This window comes from Gymnoscopelus braueri, assembly GCF_963280865.1.
Source record: "Gymnoscopelus braueri genome assembly, chromosome: 9".
NCBI classification, from domain to species: Eukaryota; Metazoa; Chordata; class Actinopteri; order Myctophiformes; family Myctophidae; genus Gymnoscopelus; species Gymnoscopelus braueri.
This window is the reverse complement of record NC_137610.1, coordinates 42,026,568-42,041,374: the sequence shown is the minus strand read 5'-3', so window position 1 is coordinate 42,041,374 and position 14,807 is coordinate 42,026,568. Positions and strand designations below refer to the sequence as shown.

Below are 14,807 nucleotides of genomic sequence, written 5' to 3'. Positions count from 1 at the left end.
GTCCTGAGCACACACACCCCATACTGTAGGTCAAAGGCATCACTGAAACACACACACACACACACACACACACACACACACACACACACACACACACACACACACACACACACACACACACACACACACACACACACACACACACACACACACACACACACACACACACACACACACACACACACACACAGTGGTGGAAAAAACAATACCGCAATGTAGAAATACTCTGTTACAGGTAAAAGTCCGGAATTCAAAATTTACTTGAGTAAAAGTACAAAAGTATTGGTATCAAAATGTACTCAAAGTACCAAAAGTAGAAAGTACTCATTATGCAGAATGTCCCATTTCACAAATTAGCATATCTACAAGCTCACAATGCGTCGCATCGTGATGCATTGTGAGCTTGTAGATCGGCTATATTCAAATGGCCGAAATGTATATAGGGTTGAAGTGGTTAATGTATGTTTTGTAATAATAATAAATATCTACTAAGTAACTAGTAACTAACATTTTCAAATAATTGTAGTGGAGTAAAGGTATAATATTTGCCTCTGAAATGTAGTAGAGTAGTAAAAGTACAAAAAATTGGAAATACTCCAGTTAAGTAAAAAATACCTCAAAATTGTACTATAGGCCTACAGTACTTGAGTACATGTACTTAATTACTTTACACCAAGGACCATGCCCTGTGCTGCCAGCTGCCTTGTGTCTATAGTTTTAACCAAATGAACCCTATAGCGTCCCTATTTTTGGAGCAAACCTTCGGCGAAAATTGGCAATTTACAAGCTCACAGCACGTCGAATTGCACACATTGAGACTTGTGAACTTTTTACATCAGCAATTTTTCGCAAAGATATCTATAGTGTATGGAGCAGGGAAAAGGAGGGAGCCTAGTATAGACCCCTGAGGGACTCCGGGGTCAGTATATAGGATTCAAGTGGTATATTGATAAATGATAACACTGCGATGTGTAGACTACAGGTCATCACATTTAGCAGTCTCTCTCACAAATGCCCAGGCATTGCACAAAGACCAAATGAAAAGAAAGTGAATGTCATCATCACCACACTGAGATGAAAGCACTCACTGCAGTACTCCTATGTAGCTGTGTGCAGCCTGAGGTGTGTCTCTGCACCAGTCCTTCTTGAAGCCCATCAGGAGAACATTAGGCCTGATGCGGCCCAGACCTGCCCCCTGGTGGCAAACAAAACAATTACAGGAGAGGAGAGGAGAGGAGAGGAGAGGAGAGGAGAGGAGAGGAGAGGAGAGGAGAGGAGAGGAGAGGAGAGGAGAGGAGAGGAGAGGAGAGGAGAGGAGTTAGTCTTAATGACCCTTAATTAGAATAAAGCAGACTACGGTAGACCAGAATATAAATATAAATATAAATATAAATATAAATATAAATATAAATATAAATATAAATATAAATATAAATATAAATATAAATATAAATATAAATATAAATATAAATATAATAGGTCAAGCTCTGACCTGTAGCAGAATGTGAACACCAGATCTCAGATCTGTGGCCACAACACCTCGATAGAATGACCTGACCCGTCTCTGGTTCAGCCAGGTCACGTGACTGCTGCTGCTCGCCTCCTCCACATCCGATGGGGACTGGCCATCCTGAACAATAAAATAAAGCACAATTACATTACATTACATTACAGTCCTTTAGCAGACGCTTTGATCGTCAATACAAACAGAAGCTGAAACATCTGCTTTGGGTGTGTTGCCCTTCTACTCTAATAAGGCTGTGATTCTAGTTTGATCGATTAGGTAAACGCAATAAGGTAAACTTTTTTCCCAGGCAATATTGACAGTGGTGATTGTGTAATGTGTAATGTGTACTGCTTGTGTGTGTGTGTGTGTGTGTGTGTGTGTGTGTGTGTGTGTGTGTGTGTGTGTGTGTGTGTGTGTGTGTGTGTGTGTGTGTGTGTGTGTGTGTGTGTGTGTGTAATTGTGCTGAGCTCCAACCAGAGAACCAAGGCCCTCATTGGAAACAAGTCCGCAAGGACTTTTATGAACGGACCTGTTAGACAAAGTATTTTAAATGTAACTGTGCTGTTTTACATTTTTTGCCTAATAAAATATTCAATAAAAAAAAAAAAAATGAGCTCACAGTGACTACGTTGCCACACATCATGAGACTCTGTCCTTTGGTGAAGGAGTTCACAAAATCCACCAGAGCGGGTCGGCTGCTGGGTGGACCCGTCATCACCAGGCACTGTGGTCTGAAAAGACAAGTTCAAATGGAACTCACCTGCGGATGCAAACCCTGCCCACAGCATCACCACCTCGTACAGTGAAATATTAGTCAGGCTAAAGCAGTGGTGGAAAAAGTACTCAATTGAGTTTACTTAAGTAAAAGTATCAATGCATGCAATGTAGAAATACTCTGTTACTAGTAAAAGTCCGGAATTCAAAATGTACTTGAGTAAAAGTATATAAGTATTGGCATCAAAATATACTTGATGTACCAAAAGTAGAAAGTACTCATTATGCAGAATGTCCCATTTCACAAGTTTTCAAATGTATAAAATGTATAAAAATCTTTTGAAAATAGCAGATCTACAAGAGATGCGAGCTTGTAGATCGACTATTTTCAAATGGCCGAAATGTATATAGGGCTGAAGTGGGTAATGTACGTTTTGTAAAATATCTACAAAGTAACTACTGTAGTTACTAAAGTTTTCAAATAATTGTGGTGGAGTAAAAGTACAATATTTGCCTCTGAGATGCAGTGGAGTAGAAGTAAAAGTACTGATAATTGGAAATACTCCAGTAAAGTAAAAAATATCTCAAAATTATACTTAAGTACTACTTGAGTAAATGTAGTAGGGGCGGCTATAGCTGAGTGGTTAGTGAGCCCGCCTAGGGAGCCAGAGGCCCTGGTTGCCCCAGGTACGATTCCAGGCCACGCCAGCATATGTGTCGATGAAATGAAATTTGTCCCTGAGCAAGACTCTTAACCCCTAATTGCTCACAGGCCCTCATTGGAAACAAGCCCGCAAGGACTTTCATGAACGTCCTGTTAAAAGGAATTATCCTTACTTAGTTACTTTACACCACTGGGCTAAAGTTAAACTCTTACCGGTAGTTCTTGATGTGGTCTTCCACCTGGTTGAGACCTAGACTGTAGGAGAGTGCTATGTTGTAGGAGCCAGCCTGGACAGATGACCCCCAGTTCACAGCTAATAATGGCATGAGAGACAAAATGCAGTTCATAACATACAGTTCAATTCGATTCAAAGGAGCTTTATTGGCATGAGAAAACATACGTTTACATTGCCAAAGCGAGTGTCAAAATAATAAAAAACTGTTTAAGAAAATGGGGAAAGTATGTACAGTTGGAGGGGGTACAGCATTGTATTAAACAGAGCTATGTCTCATTGCGTCATTATATACATGTTATATATACAGGGTATAAAGCTTTTTGAAACAAACAGCAGCATCCTTTGCAGTCCTTTGCAGTCACACAAAACTATTTAAATAGTATACAAAAAAAGCCTCAGATTTAAAATGTGTTTCAAGGTAGCAGCTCTGTAACAGTGATCACTCCAACTCACGTGAACCTCTGTTCTGTTTCCTGGATACCGCATTTAAAAACACACCAAAACCACGTCACACCACGTCAGTAAGTACTTTATGGTTCTCGAGCCGCGTGGCCCATTGGGTCAGGGGCCCCTGGCTGTTTCTGCAGCATGAGGCAGCTTGATGTACAAGTACATCCCTCAGCCATGAAGTACAAGTACACCTCCTGGACATGACATGACACTAGTATGTTGCAACTTAACCCCAATCCAACCCTTAATGCTGAGTGCTAATTCATAGCTTTTGGTACCTGTATGACTCAGCTGGGGATTGAACCCCGACCTCCAATTCTCATGGCGGACAGTCTAATCACAAGGCCACTGAGCCGGTTTATCAACTGTTGGCTTGCTTAGCTATAATGTCTTGTTATTATGGTACGAAAGATTGTACCGGGAGAAAATGATCTTGTGGGCTTCTCTCTCCCCAACATATTCCATTGCAAGCTAATGTTACTATAATATCATACTAACCAACCGATGCCTGACCGGATTCGTCCAAACATTTTGACTACTTGTCTCCTAGCAACACGGTGGCCCGCTTTTGTGGGGTTGGTGCTGCCAATCTGCACTTCACAGCCTCACCGTGTGTGTGTGTGTGTGTGTGTGTGTGTGTGTGTGTGTGTGTGTGTGTGTGTGTGTGTGTGTGTGTGTGTGTGTGTGTGTGTGTGTGTGTGTGTGTGTGTGTGTGTGTGTGTGTGTGTGTGTGTGTGTGTGCGTGTGTGTGTGTGTGTGCGCGCACCTGGTCTCTTATAGAGGACATATCCCAACAGGAAGAGAACAATGCCCATGGCGATGAGGGCCGCCCACCAGGTCAGGAGGAACATGATCACCACAGACACCACAGCGCCTAGCAACGATGCCCACTTATTGTAGAATCTGAAGGATGGACGCCAGCCTAAAGGAACACACACACACACACACACACACACACACACACACACACACACACACACACACACACACACACACACACACACACACACACACACACACACACACATATATATATACACAGTACATAGACAAATATGTATTTGTACGGATATATCTTTTACTTTTTTGTATTTATTCGGACAATAAAAACAGTACAAAGGTCACTTTAAAAGACACCGGAAAAAGTGCAGGTGAGAAAGGAAACCCATATAGGGCCATACAAAATAGCCATAGAAATAGGGAAGGCACTGAGCGGATTACAGCAGAAAACACTTTGAAGCCCTACTGGATTCTTGATATACTGTAGTTTTGCTGTTGTTACATCAGGTCTCTGATTAATTCCATTCATCAATTTTTTCTTAATTTTTGGATTCTTCATTCAGCATTAAGGAATGTTTTACAAACGAAAATCCTCCGTGACTCAAAGACATCACCGGGTAGGTAAACCATAGAAATAAAGTCATTTCTTGGGTGAAGTGCTCCTTTAACTCCTAAGCATCAACGTAGGTACCTTATTTCCCAATCCAGTCCATTTGGTTACATTAGTACACTCTTCAGAGTTAAATTAACACTAAGGATTTTAAGTGTGCGTTTGACGCTAAACCCCTTTGAACTTGAACATTGGAAATGATATCAGTGCTTCAGGCGTTGGTCGATCATCCGTTAAATCCTGCACAGTGTGGTACCTGGAGAGTTGGTGATGGAGGCGTGGAAGCAGCTGAAGTTAATGAGAGCGTAGGAGCAGAGGAAGAAGTTGGAGATGATGGGCGCGATCGTGTTCAACTCCGCTAGATAACACCAGGAGGAGAGGGAGAGGATTTAAACACTGAAAGAGCACCGTCTTCGTCTGTCAGCTACACAGTGGTGTTATGGATTTTTTTTTTTATATTATAGCAGTGTGTCTGAGTCTGTCTCTAAGTCTCTGAGTTAGTGAACAAACCACCACTCAACTGCCAGTAGACTTGGGTGAGATGCTGGAGGCAAAAAGGAAACCAAATGAACAATAAGAGGCAGCCTCCACGCACTCAGAACTGTGCAGAAATCAAATTTCTTTCTTTTTTTCATTTTTCTTTCATAGACCTTCTTCAGGCATAAGAAGGTCTATAACCGAAAGCTTGCTATAAAAAAAAAAATAATCAGATTTTTGCACAGCCTTGAGTGTGCGGGTGCTGCCTTTCATTGTCCCTCTCAGAGTTAAACTAAAACAGAGGATTTAAGCATTTTACAGTGTAGATGATAGGGTCTCAGAGATGAACATTAATCAAATGGGGGTCTGTGGCCTAAGCCAGTGGTTCTCAGCCTCCAGGTGGGTCCCCGCATGATTTTTGGGGGGTCCCCAGATGACAGTAAAGTGACAATTTAAGAAAAAAAGAAATGAAATTAAAAAGACCATTATTGCATCAAAAGTAATCATCGGACAAAAACTGGTCAAACATTGGCTAAATTGTAAAATAATAGAAGAAAGAGGCAAACATTTAGAAAATAGCTACAAGCTTGTATCTGCTGTTTTCACAATATTTATCTGTGTCAAACTAAATTGAATGCCTCAACTCCTACAATTCCAAGTGCTTGTCAGGGTGGTGGGGGGGGGGTGGTCCCCAGTTCAAATCATTATTATTTGTGAGGGTCACGGCCTGAAAAGGTTGAGAACCACTCGCCTAAAGCCACCAAATGGTTAAAAGAAGAGCTGCTCCATCTGAGCTGTCCATCATGCAGCCTCACCTATCAGGACGAAGCACACGGCGATGACGTACGTCAGAAGATATCCTCTGATTGGTTCATCGTTCTTCCCGTAACCTTTCCCAAAGAAGCCAATGAGGGGGTAGAGTTTGTCCTTACACAGACACTGCGAAGAGGAGGAAGAGAGTACTGAAGAACCGGCCAGGACAGCTGCACAGACTTTGATTTACTGTAAATAACCCAAGCACTATTTACGTAATAGTGCTCAGGTAGATGTAAGCACTATTTCTGGTCTGAGGCCTGCAGTGCTAGGAACTCTCTGCCGGCAATGGGAGACAGACAGACACATTATAATGGGTCTATTAATATAAAAGACAAATCCCAAACTATACCGTACAAGTGTAAAGTGCGTGCGTGCGTGCGTGCGTGCGTGCGTGCGTGCGTGCGTGCGTGCGTGCGTGCGTGCGTGCGTGCGTGCGTGCGTGCGTGCGTGCGTGCGTGCGTGCGTGCGTGTACGTGCGTGTGTGAGTGTACCTGGAACACCTTGGGAGCCGACACCAGACAGGCCAAAGCAGAGGACAGTGTTGCACCAAAGATACCAGCTGTGATCAGTGGGGCGAAGCCTGACACCATGCTCATCGCCTGGGGACGGAGGAGGTGGAACATTTACTGACTTTATCAGTGTTGATATTATCCCTGGTTGCTTTGGCCACTATAAAAATTGTGCTAAGCGTTTACACATTAGACTGTGTGTGTAGCGTATTGACCTGGTAGTAGTTGCTGAGGCCGTGGGGACACGTGTTATTGTTGATGCACTCAGTGAAGTCCCATCCATAATGACAAGCTATACCGACACAGCTGTGGTTGGTGGATGTGGAGATGGTGTCATTTACCAGGCCAGAGGCATCCCGCACCACACACGCACCTGGTGGGAGAATCACACACACACACACACACACACACACACACACACACACACACACACACACACACACACACACACACACACACACACACACACACACACACACACACACACACACGCGCGCGCACACGCGCACACACACACACACACACACACACACACACACACACACACACGCACACACGTGTGTCCAAGGGGTCCCCAGCAAAATTAGTTAATATAGAAACACAATCATTTTAACCACTTTATCCATTTATATGTTGGTTATTCAAAAATAGCAGATGTACAAGATTGCAGTGCAGCACAACATTTTGAAAAATGAATATCAAAACATTTAGGAAATTTTAGAATATTTTTCATATTTTTCTAAATAAATCTTCTGGAGGTCCCAGGCATAAACGTTTTTCAGATGGGGGTCCTCGGCCAAATACATTTGACAACCACTGCCCTGTACAGTATACAAATGGAGCCATTTGGTTCTATTTGAACAATCTCTTTTATACAAATATTTTACCCTGATTGTAGCACTTTGAGATTTGTTTCAAACGTAAAGTGCATTATAAATAAAATGCATTATTATTATTATTATTGTTATTAATCTCAAACACAGATTATAGGAGTGGGCATACAGTACAGTACATACCAATAGTAGCAGCGATAATGAGGTAAGACAGCGTGGTCCAGAAGATAGCCATCAGTGTTCCTCTGGGGATGGCAACTGTAGGGTCCTGAGACAAGAGGAGGAGATCACATCCTATCACTATACCTCCTGTATTTAGGAACCTTACTTACCCAACCAATGCCAGATTTCTGGGTCAGATGCCAATCCATTTGTCTACTCTACACCCTCTAATGAACCAACCAGTGGGGGTCAGCAGCAGCAAGGGACTACACAGTACAAGGGGAATTAACAGAATCGTTGAAATTGGGAGGAAATTGGGAGAAAAGAGATTGAAGAAAAAGATGGAAGAGAGAGAGAGAGAGAGAGAGAGAGAGAGAGAGAGAGAGAGAGAGAGAGAGAGAGATGATGTACCTTCAGATCTCCAGAGATGTTGGCTCCTGCCAGGATGCCGGTGGCAGAGGGGAAGAAAATTGAGAACATGCCAAAGAAACTGCCCTCTGGACCGCGCCAGTTGGGCACAAAGTTGGCAGCAAATATGTCCGCTGTATGGGGGAGGGAAGTGATCCTTTTACCAGGGAGCAACACTCACAATGTCATGAATCTAAAAACAGTTTTAAAAAAAAGTAGTAAAATGATGTTCTGTAATTTCTCAATTGGAATCTAATCTGATATTAGTATTGCTAGAGATAAGTAGATGGAAAATCTTGATGTGAAGAAAAGCTTGTTGAGATTAAGCATTGATATTCTGAGAGCTTTGATCAAACTGTCACCTTTGTAGCTGAAGAATCCCTTGGCCTGTTTCTGAAGTGAGGCGGGCATGATGGTTCCGACGATGTAGTTGACAAACGACACCATGATGACAAAGAAGAACAGAACCTGAGCCTAGAGAGAAGACAATGTTACAAAGTACAAAACAGTCACTCAACTCATGCTGTAGCCACGATGCAAAGTGAGTGTGTGTGATCGTTCAGACAGACAGACAGACAGACAGACAGACAGACAGACAGACAGACAGACAGACAGACAGACAGACAGACAGACAGACAGACAGACAGACAGACAGACAGACAGACAGACAGACAGACAGACAGACAGACAGACAGACAGACAGACAGACACAAATATGCTTAGAACTTGTCTCATCACAGTCATCAATCTTCTTACATAATTCTCTTGTGATTGGTTGGGCTAACCTTTGACTCCCATTCCATGCCAGCCAATGAGATGGCCAGCAGACATGTGACGGTGATGACACCGATGATGCGGATGTCATTAAGTGGGTCCACTATGGCAACTCCATTCTCCTGAGGAAGAGTCAAAGAGATTTCATCTTTGAGAAGGCTGCTATGCCGGTCGCATGCCCTCCATTGTAACAAACATGCACATCAGAGTAACTGTAAGTAAAGTTTCTCTCACACACAAAGGCAAAGATGCACACGCACACGCACACGCACACGCACACACACACACACACACACACACACACACACACACACACACACACACCACACACACACTTCTCTACGCACCTGCATGAGGGCTTGTACTGTCTCAGCAAAGCCCACAGTGTGCATGGCCACTGCCACAGCGTTGGCAAAGGCAAAGATTAGACCAATGGAACCGCCCAGCTCTGGACCCAAACTACGACTAATCAGGAAATATGTCCCACCTGAACACAAGACAACAGAGTGTGACTGTGTGTGTATGTGTGTGTGTGTGTGTGTGTGTGTGTGTGTGTGTGTGTGTGTGTGTGTGTGGGGATCAATGATTTGCTCTGGGACACACTGACATGAAGCCTAGAGGAGCCCAGGATCAAACCCGGGACCTTCCGATTCCCTGGAGGCCACTCTAGCTCCTGAGCCACTGCTGTGCTGCTCCTACAGTAAATGAACTGCTGTTGTTGTGTACAGTGTACTCACCTCCTTTGACCTTGCCATTGGTAGCAATGGCAGAGGTAGAGAGACCAGTGATCCCTGTGATACAAGAGGACAACAGAATGATCACCCAGGTGAGACCTGAGAGAGAGAGAGAGAGAGAGAGAGAGAGAGAGAGAGAGAGAGAGAGAGAGAGAGAGAGAGAGAGAGAGAGAGAGAGAGAGAGAAATACTGTGTCAAAGTGAATGTCAAAATAAAACTCCCATAGAAGAACAGGATCCAACAGAAACCATGGAAACAATATAGTGTATATGTAGTGGCCATGTTACATTATCTACACACGTGTTGGTGCAAACCCTGCAGCTTCTCCATATTATGACCCATTATGTAATTTTAACCTGCACTTTGGGGCAGCCTTCTGGTCAATTACCATTACGTTTCATGAACATCCGCCCATCCGTTCTCAAGACAAGTTGCTAACAGACAGAGTGATAAACCCACACAGACAGGAATGATCACAGTACCATATCACGCACGCATGCATCCATGTAATGATGTAAATGATGTACACACTGTACCTATACTCCATGTAATGATGTAAATGATGTACACACAGTACCTACACCAGCCTGAGCAGTGATCCAGGGCAGTCTCAGGTACAAGATAACACCCCAGATGTTCAACATGCAGCGGATCTACACAATAGACAGCAAAGTGAGACATTATTGATTCATTAGCTATGAAAAGAATGACATTTCAACCTCATGCAACAGTTAATCGAACTAATCGATTTTGTCGATTTAAAAACAAATATTTATAAGCCTAATAGATTTTCAAAGATTGCGAAATTAGCAGATCAGTGATGTTTGCTATTTTTGCGCAACACTTGCAGAACAGTCCAGTGGATTAAAAGAAAATCTATTGGATTTGTTTTGTTAACACTGTAGGCCTAAATACGTTGGCTATTAAAAAATTGCAGATATACAAGCTTAAAAAAAAAGTATTGGAACAGTTGAATAATTTTTAACACAAATCTTTTCTTCTGGGGGTCCCTGGCACAAAACATTTTCAGATGCATGGGGGCCAATCAATGGACCCTTCGCTAAACCCCACCCCAAAAGCGATTGTCCAATGCCAGTTTAGAAACCGTTGTTAGCCTGGCACAGGTCTGGCAAGCTTTCGTCACCTGCCATAGCTGTCAATGTTATTTGGCCCGCACACACACACACACAATAATTTGCAACATAATAGCAAGAACAGGAATAATACCACGATGAACCAGCAACAGATTCCACGTACCCAAAACCGTTGGAGGGTTATTTTCCCAAGCTGAAATCTGCATTTAAACTGCAAGGCTGCATGGCTGTGTTGTTGAACACATACACAGTTTAACGTCGGTAAATTTACATGACTCACTCGCCCAGGTGGTGTCACTAATCACCGTAATCGTAACAAAATTCAGAATCACAGCGCTGCCTGTTTCCGCACGTTAAAGTATATTCATTCATTGTTCGTCGATGTATTAACTGCTACTGTAGTCTTACCCTGCGGTACATGAAAACTCCTGTTACAGTCATGGATCAACTTCAACCTGGTGTTTGCATTTTCTCCATTTACGGTCCGTACATCTATATAAACGTTCAGATTTCAAATATAAATTTCTTACCCTATGGCCACGGATGTTAAAATGATGCACGGGACTCTCAAAAGTACCCGTATATTCTGCATTGTTCAATAAAAAGCATTTTAATCCGATCGGTGGCCATTTTCTCACAGAGTTATAATGTATCAGTTTGCAATACACCTACCAACCGATAGGGTGGCGTAGTTGAAAGCATATGGAGAAAATGGCCACCAATCAGATTAAAATGCTTTTTATTGAACAAAATGGATGATACGGGTACTTTTGAGAGCCCGTACATAAATGTGACATCCGTGGCCATGGGATAAGCACTTTATATTTGAAATATGAACGTTTCTGTAGATGTACAGGCTATAAATGGAGAAAGTGCAAACACCAGGTTGAAGTTCATCCATGACGGTCGATACAGACGACCGTCGTGTATACATGGCTATTACTCCCTCTAACATTTCCAGTGTTTTTAGTTTATTGAAATAATGTCATGCACATTTGTCCAGTGCATAGCCTACTGCAGACCTTGTTGACTAGATTTAGAAGAGATTTTGAAGCTATTGCTGCTGAAATTATCGATTATTTTTAAGGGGAAAAGCCGTCATTTAACATGCAAGTCAATGGGTGAGAAGCAGAGATTGCCAGGCGCTGCCTGGCCTGGGTGTGACTAACTTCGCACCACCAGTCACAGAGTGGAGTGGGTGGGGCTTAGCGAAGGGTCAGTTTGAGAGCCACTGTCATCATGTTACCATGACTCCCTGCACCCAGCCAAAGCGTGGTGGTTCAGCTGGTGGACCATCCTCCTCATCCTCGTCTTCATCATCGTTATCAGAGGGGTCTTCTTCTATGATATGTCTGGCTGCAGTCTCTTCATACAGAGGAGGTGGGCTGGAGTCGTCCTGAAACATGGACAACCTTGATGGCATTCTGTACAAAGCATTTTTGTTTTCAATCATGCCCACTGGTGGAAAGTAACTACTGTGCGAGTGTTTTCAATTTTCAATACTTTTACTTCTACTCCACTACATCTCAGGAAAATATTGTACTTCTACTCCAGACTTTAGTCACTACTTAAGTTTTGAATATTATTACAAAACACACATTAACCACTTCAGCCAAATATACATTTTGGCCATTTGAAAATAGCCGATCTACAAGCTTGTTGATCAGCTATTTTCAAAAGATTTTTTATACATTTTATACATTTAAAAACGTGTGAAATGGGACATTCTGCATAATGATTACTTTTGGTACTTTAAGTATATTTTGATGAGAATACTTCTACACTTTTACTCAAGGAAATTTTGAATACCGCACTTTTACTTGTAACAGAGTATTTCTACAGTGCGGTATTGATACTTTTTACTTCAGTAAAAAATTTGAGTACTTTTTCCACCACTGCATTCTGTACAAAGACTTTTGTTTTCAATCAAGCCTCTGTAAGAGGCATGAAACCTACAAACCTCCAAAAATACATGAATTAATCACTTATACCCGAAAATAGAAGATCTACAAGCTCACGACGCCCTGCAATGTGATGCGTTGTGAGCTTGTCGATCAGGTATTTTCACTATTTTGAACATTTCTGAAAATGTTTAGAATAGAAATGTTTTTGAAAAAATAAAATGGAATTTAGTTGGTTTGGTAAATACTGCTCTGAAGCAAAATAGTCCTTATTGTCAATAAGCCTTGATCGTCTCAACTATAAGAACCTACATCTAACATTTTAGCTAATTTGTCATCAAGGCTTTTCTGCAATTCAACAAAATTACATCACACACAAACACATTGAATTCGTAAAACAACAGCCTGGCTGTCACCCTCATCAGAGAAAAGCATATTGTCGGCAAAAAGACGTTTGCAATGCATTTACATGAGCCACAAAAGAAAATAAAATACTGTCAGTAAACATGTTCATTTTGAAACATACTGCACTGAGTTATTACAGTGTTTTTATACAGAATTTTCTGATAATCCTAGAATGCGTTACTCTACATGCATTTGTTGATGTATTTTTAGGACACCTTATTTTTGGTCAAACATTTAGCTTGTTGTTTGTCCTGAGTGCACACATTCTTGAATCTTAACCTAACTATTTTATTTTACATTTTCTAAAAAACAAACAATATTGAATCATTTTCTAAAATAGCCTAGTATCTACAAGCTCACAATGTGCCACGATGTAGGTCTGCTACCTTTGAACATTTTAGAAAATTAATTAAAATATATTGACATTCATGATTGAAGAGGTTAACCTTTCTTTAGCTTTTAATTATTGTCAGCAGCCAAACACTTGTCAATGAATTATCATTTGGGTTGACAAGCATGGATCTATAATTCTGTGCACCGCTGTGTTAGGCTACATATACATCCTCTTGTTCTTGTAACTGTTAACTGAAGACACTTGGACAAAGCCGACAAACACACACTGTAAAAGAAAATACTTAATTTCAACGACCGAACAACCAGGAGGTTAACCTTAAACCCCATTATGGTTGAGTGGAGTCCCTCAGGGCTATGTGTCTTTCTGTTTTCTGTTATTGTGGGGAAAGCTTTTGCTGAAACACTTGTTGTGAGCTTGTCGATCTGTTACTTTCTGCGAATGCTTTCCCCACAATACGGATGCTGGGGTTTAAGGTAAGTGGTTCATTTGAACTTTGAAAAGGGCTCACCTCAGGGTTGGCACGCAGTTGATACAGTGATGGTCTGAACTTCCTCCGGCGGCCCCAAACCGCCGTGTTGGCGTAAAAATCATAGTGTGGCGGCGCGTCCAACGTGTCGTAGCCCGTAACCGAACCGTTGAGCCTTCCATTGTTGTCATAGTGGCGATAGTAGCCGGGTTGGTCGAGGTTCTCATGGGTTCGGAAAGAAGACAGGTTTATGCCCTCGTTGGTGACCGGTAGCTCCATTCAGAATGACAAGAATCTTTTTAGTAAGAAAATTACATGTGCAATAAACTTGGCTTTATGTTTTTTTTTGTGAGGACAGACAATTGACGAAAGTCAGTCCATCAGTTGACTAGTACATTTTAAACAGAAGAAAGGAAAAGTATTTTTTTAAACGTAATAATACTCAAAACACAGTGAGCCAGTCAGCCATGAGTTTGACATGGGTAAGTGACCCTTTCTGTGTGCGTTCATTGGTTTTTATACATGACCTTCACCAAAGCAGGAAGAGCCTCGAGCCAAACATAAGTTACTCAATATTCAAACCTGACTAATCACAAGACTTACTGAAAATGGATACTTGGTGCATAGATGCAATACACATGTACTGATTATACGGGTGCTCCGACCAGGTTGTTTGTGTCCGATCCCAATCACCGATGTTTTTCCCACATTCGTCCGATACCGATCTTGTGCATAAGGGGAACATTTGAATATTTCAGTAATTATTACTTTTATTTTCATTCCTTTATTGTTAAAACTGTACCTATATATGTGTGTGGAGGGGAGGGGACGTCTGGACATGTTATAATATAAGCCCCCCACCTTGGGGATTTATTTGTCACAGCATATTTGCCCATGTGAAATTTGTCCTCTG

At 41.9% G+C, this 14,807-nt stretch overlaps 1 protein-coding gene across 1 annotated transcript in view; it reads right to left on the bottom strand.

Annotated features, from left to right (window-relative positions):
* The window catches only part of slc12a3 (solute carrier family 12 member 3), a gene marked incomplete at both ends in the record, with an annotated part of 18,627 nt that extends 4,454 nt beyond the window's left edge, over window positions 1–14,173 (bottom strand). Inside the window, 19 exons of the mRNA XM_080438181.1 lie at window positions 1–42; window positions 1,089–1,195; window positions 1,493–1,630; window positions 2,127–2,238; window positions 3,099–3,198; window positions 4,337–4,492; window positions 5,217–5,318; window positions 6,253–6,376; window positions 6,745–6,852; window positions 6,978–7,135; window positions 7,779–7,863; window positions 8,169–8,299; window positions 8,528–8,639; window positions 8,951–9,061; window positions 9,287–9,426; window positions 9,677–9,772; window positions 10,251–10,326; window positions 12,014–12,163; window positions 13,937–14,173. The exon at window positions 1–42 is cut by the window's left edge and continues 35 nt beyond it. Coding sequence (XP_080294307.1) covers window positions 1–42; window positions 1,089–1,195; window positions 1,493–1,630; window positions 2,127–2,238; window positions 3,099–3,198; window positions 4,337–4,492; window positions 5,217–5,318; window positions 6,253–6,376; window positions 6,745–6,852; window positions 6,978–7,135; window positions 7,779–7,863; window positions 8,169–8,299; window positions 8,528–8,639; window positions 8,951–9,061; window positions 9,287–9,426; window positions 9,677–9,772; window positions 10,251–10,326; window positions 12,014–12,163; window positions 13,937–14,173 — 2,285 coding nt within the window. The remainder of the gene's footprint in view (window positions 43–1,088; window positions 1,196–1,492; window positions 1,631–2,126; window positions 2,239–3,098; window positions 3,199–4,336; window positions 4,493–5,216; window positions 5,319–6,252; window positions 6,377–6,744; window positions 6,853–6,977; window positions 7,136–7,778; window positions 7,864–8,168; window positions 8,300–8,527; window positions 8,640–8,950; window positions 9,062–9,286; window positions 9,427–9,676; window positions 9,773–10,250; window positions 10,327–12,013; window positions 12,164–13,936) is intronic.
* Window positions 14,174–14,807: the final 634 nt, after the last annotated feature.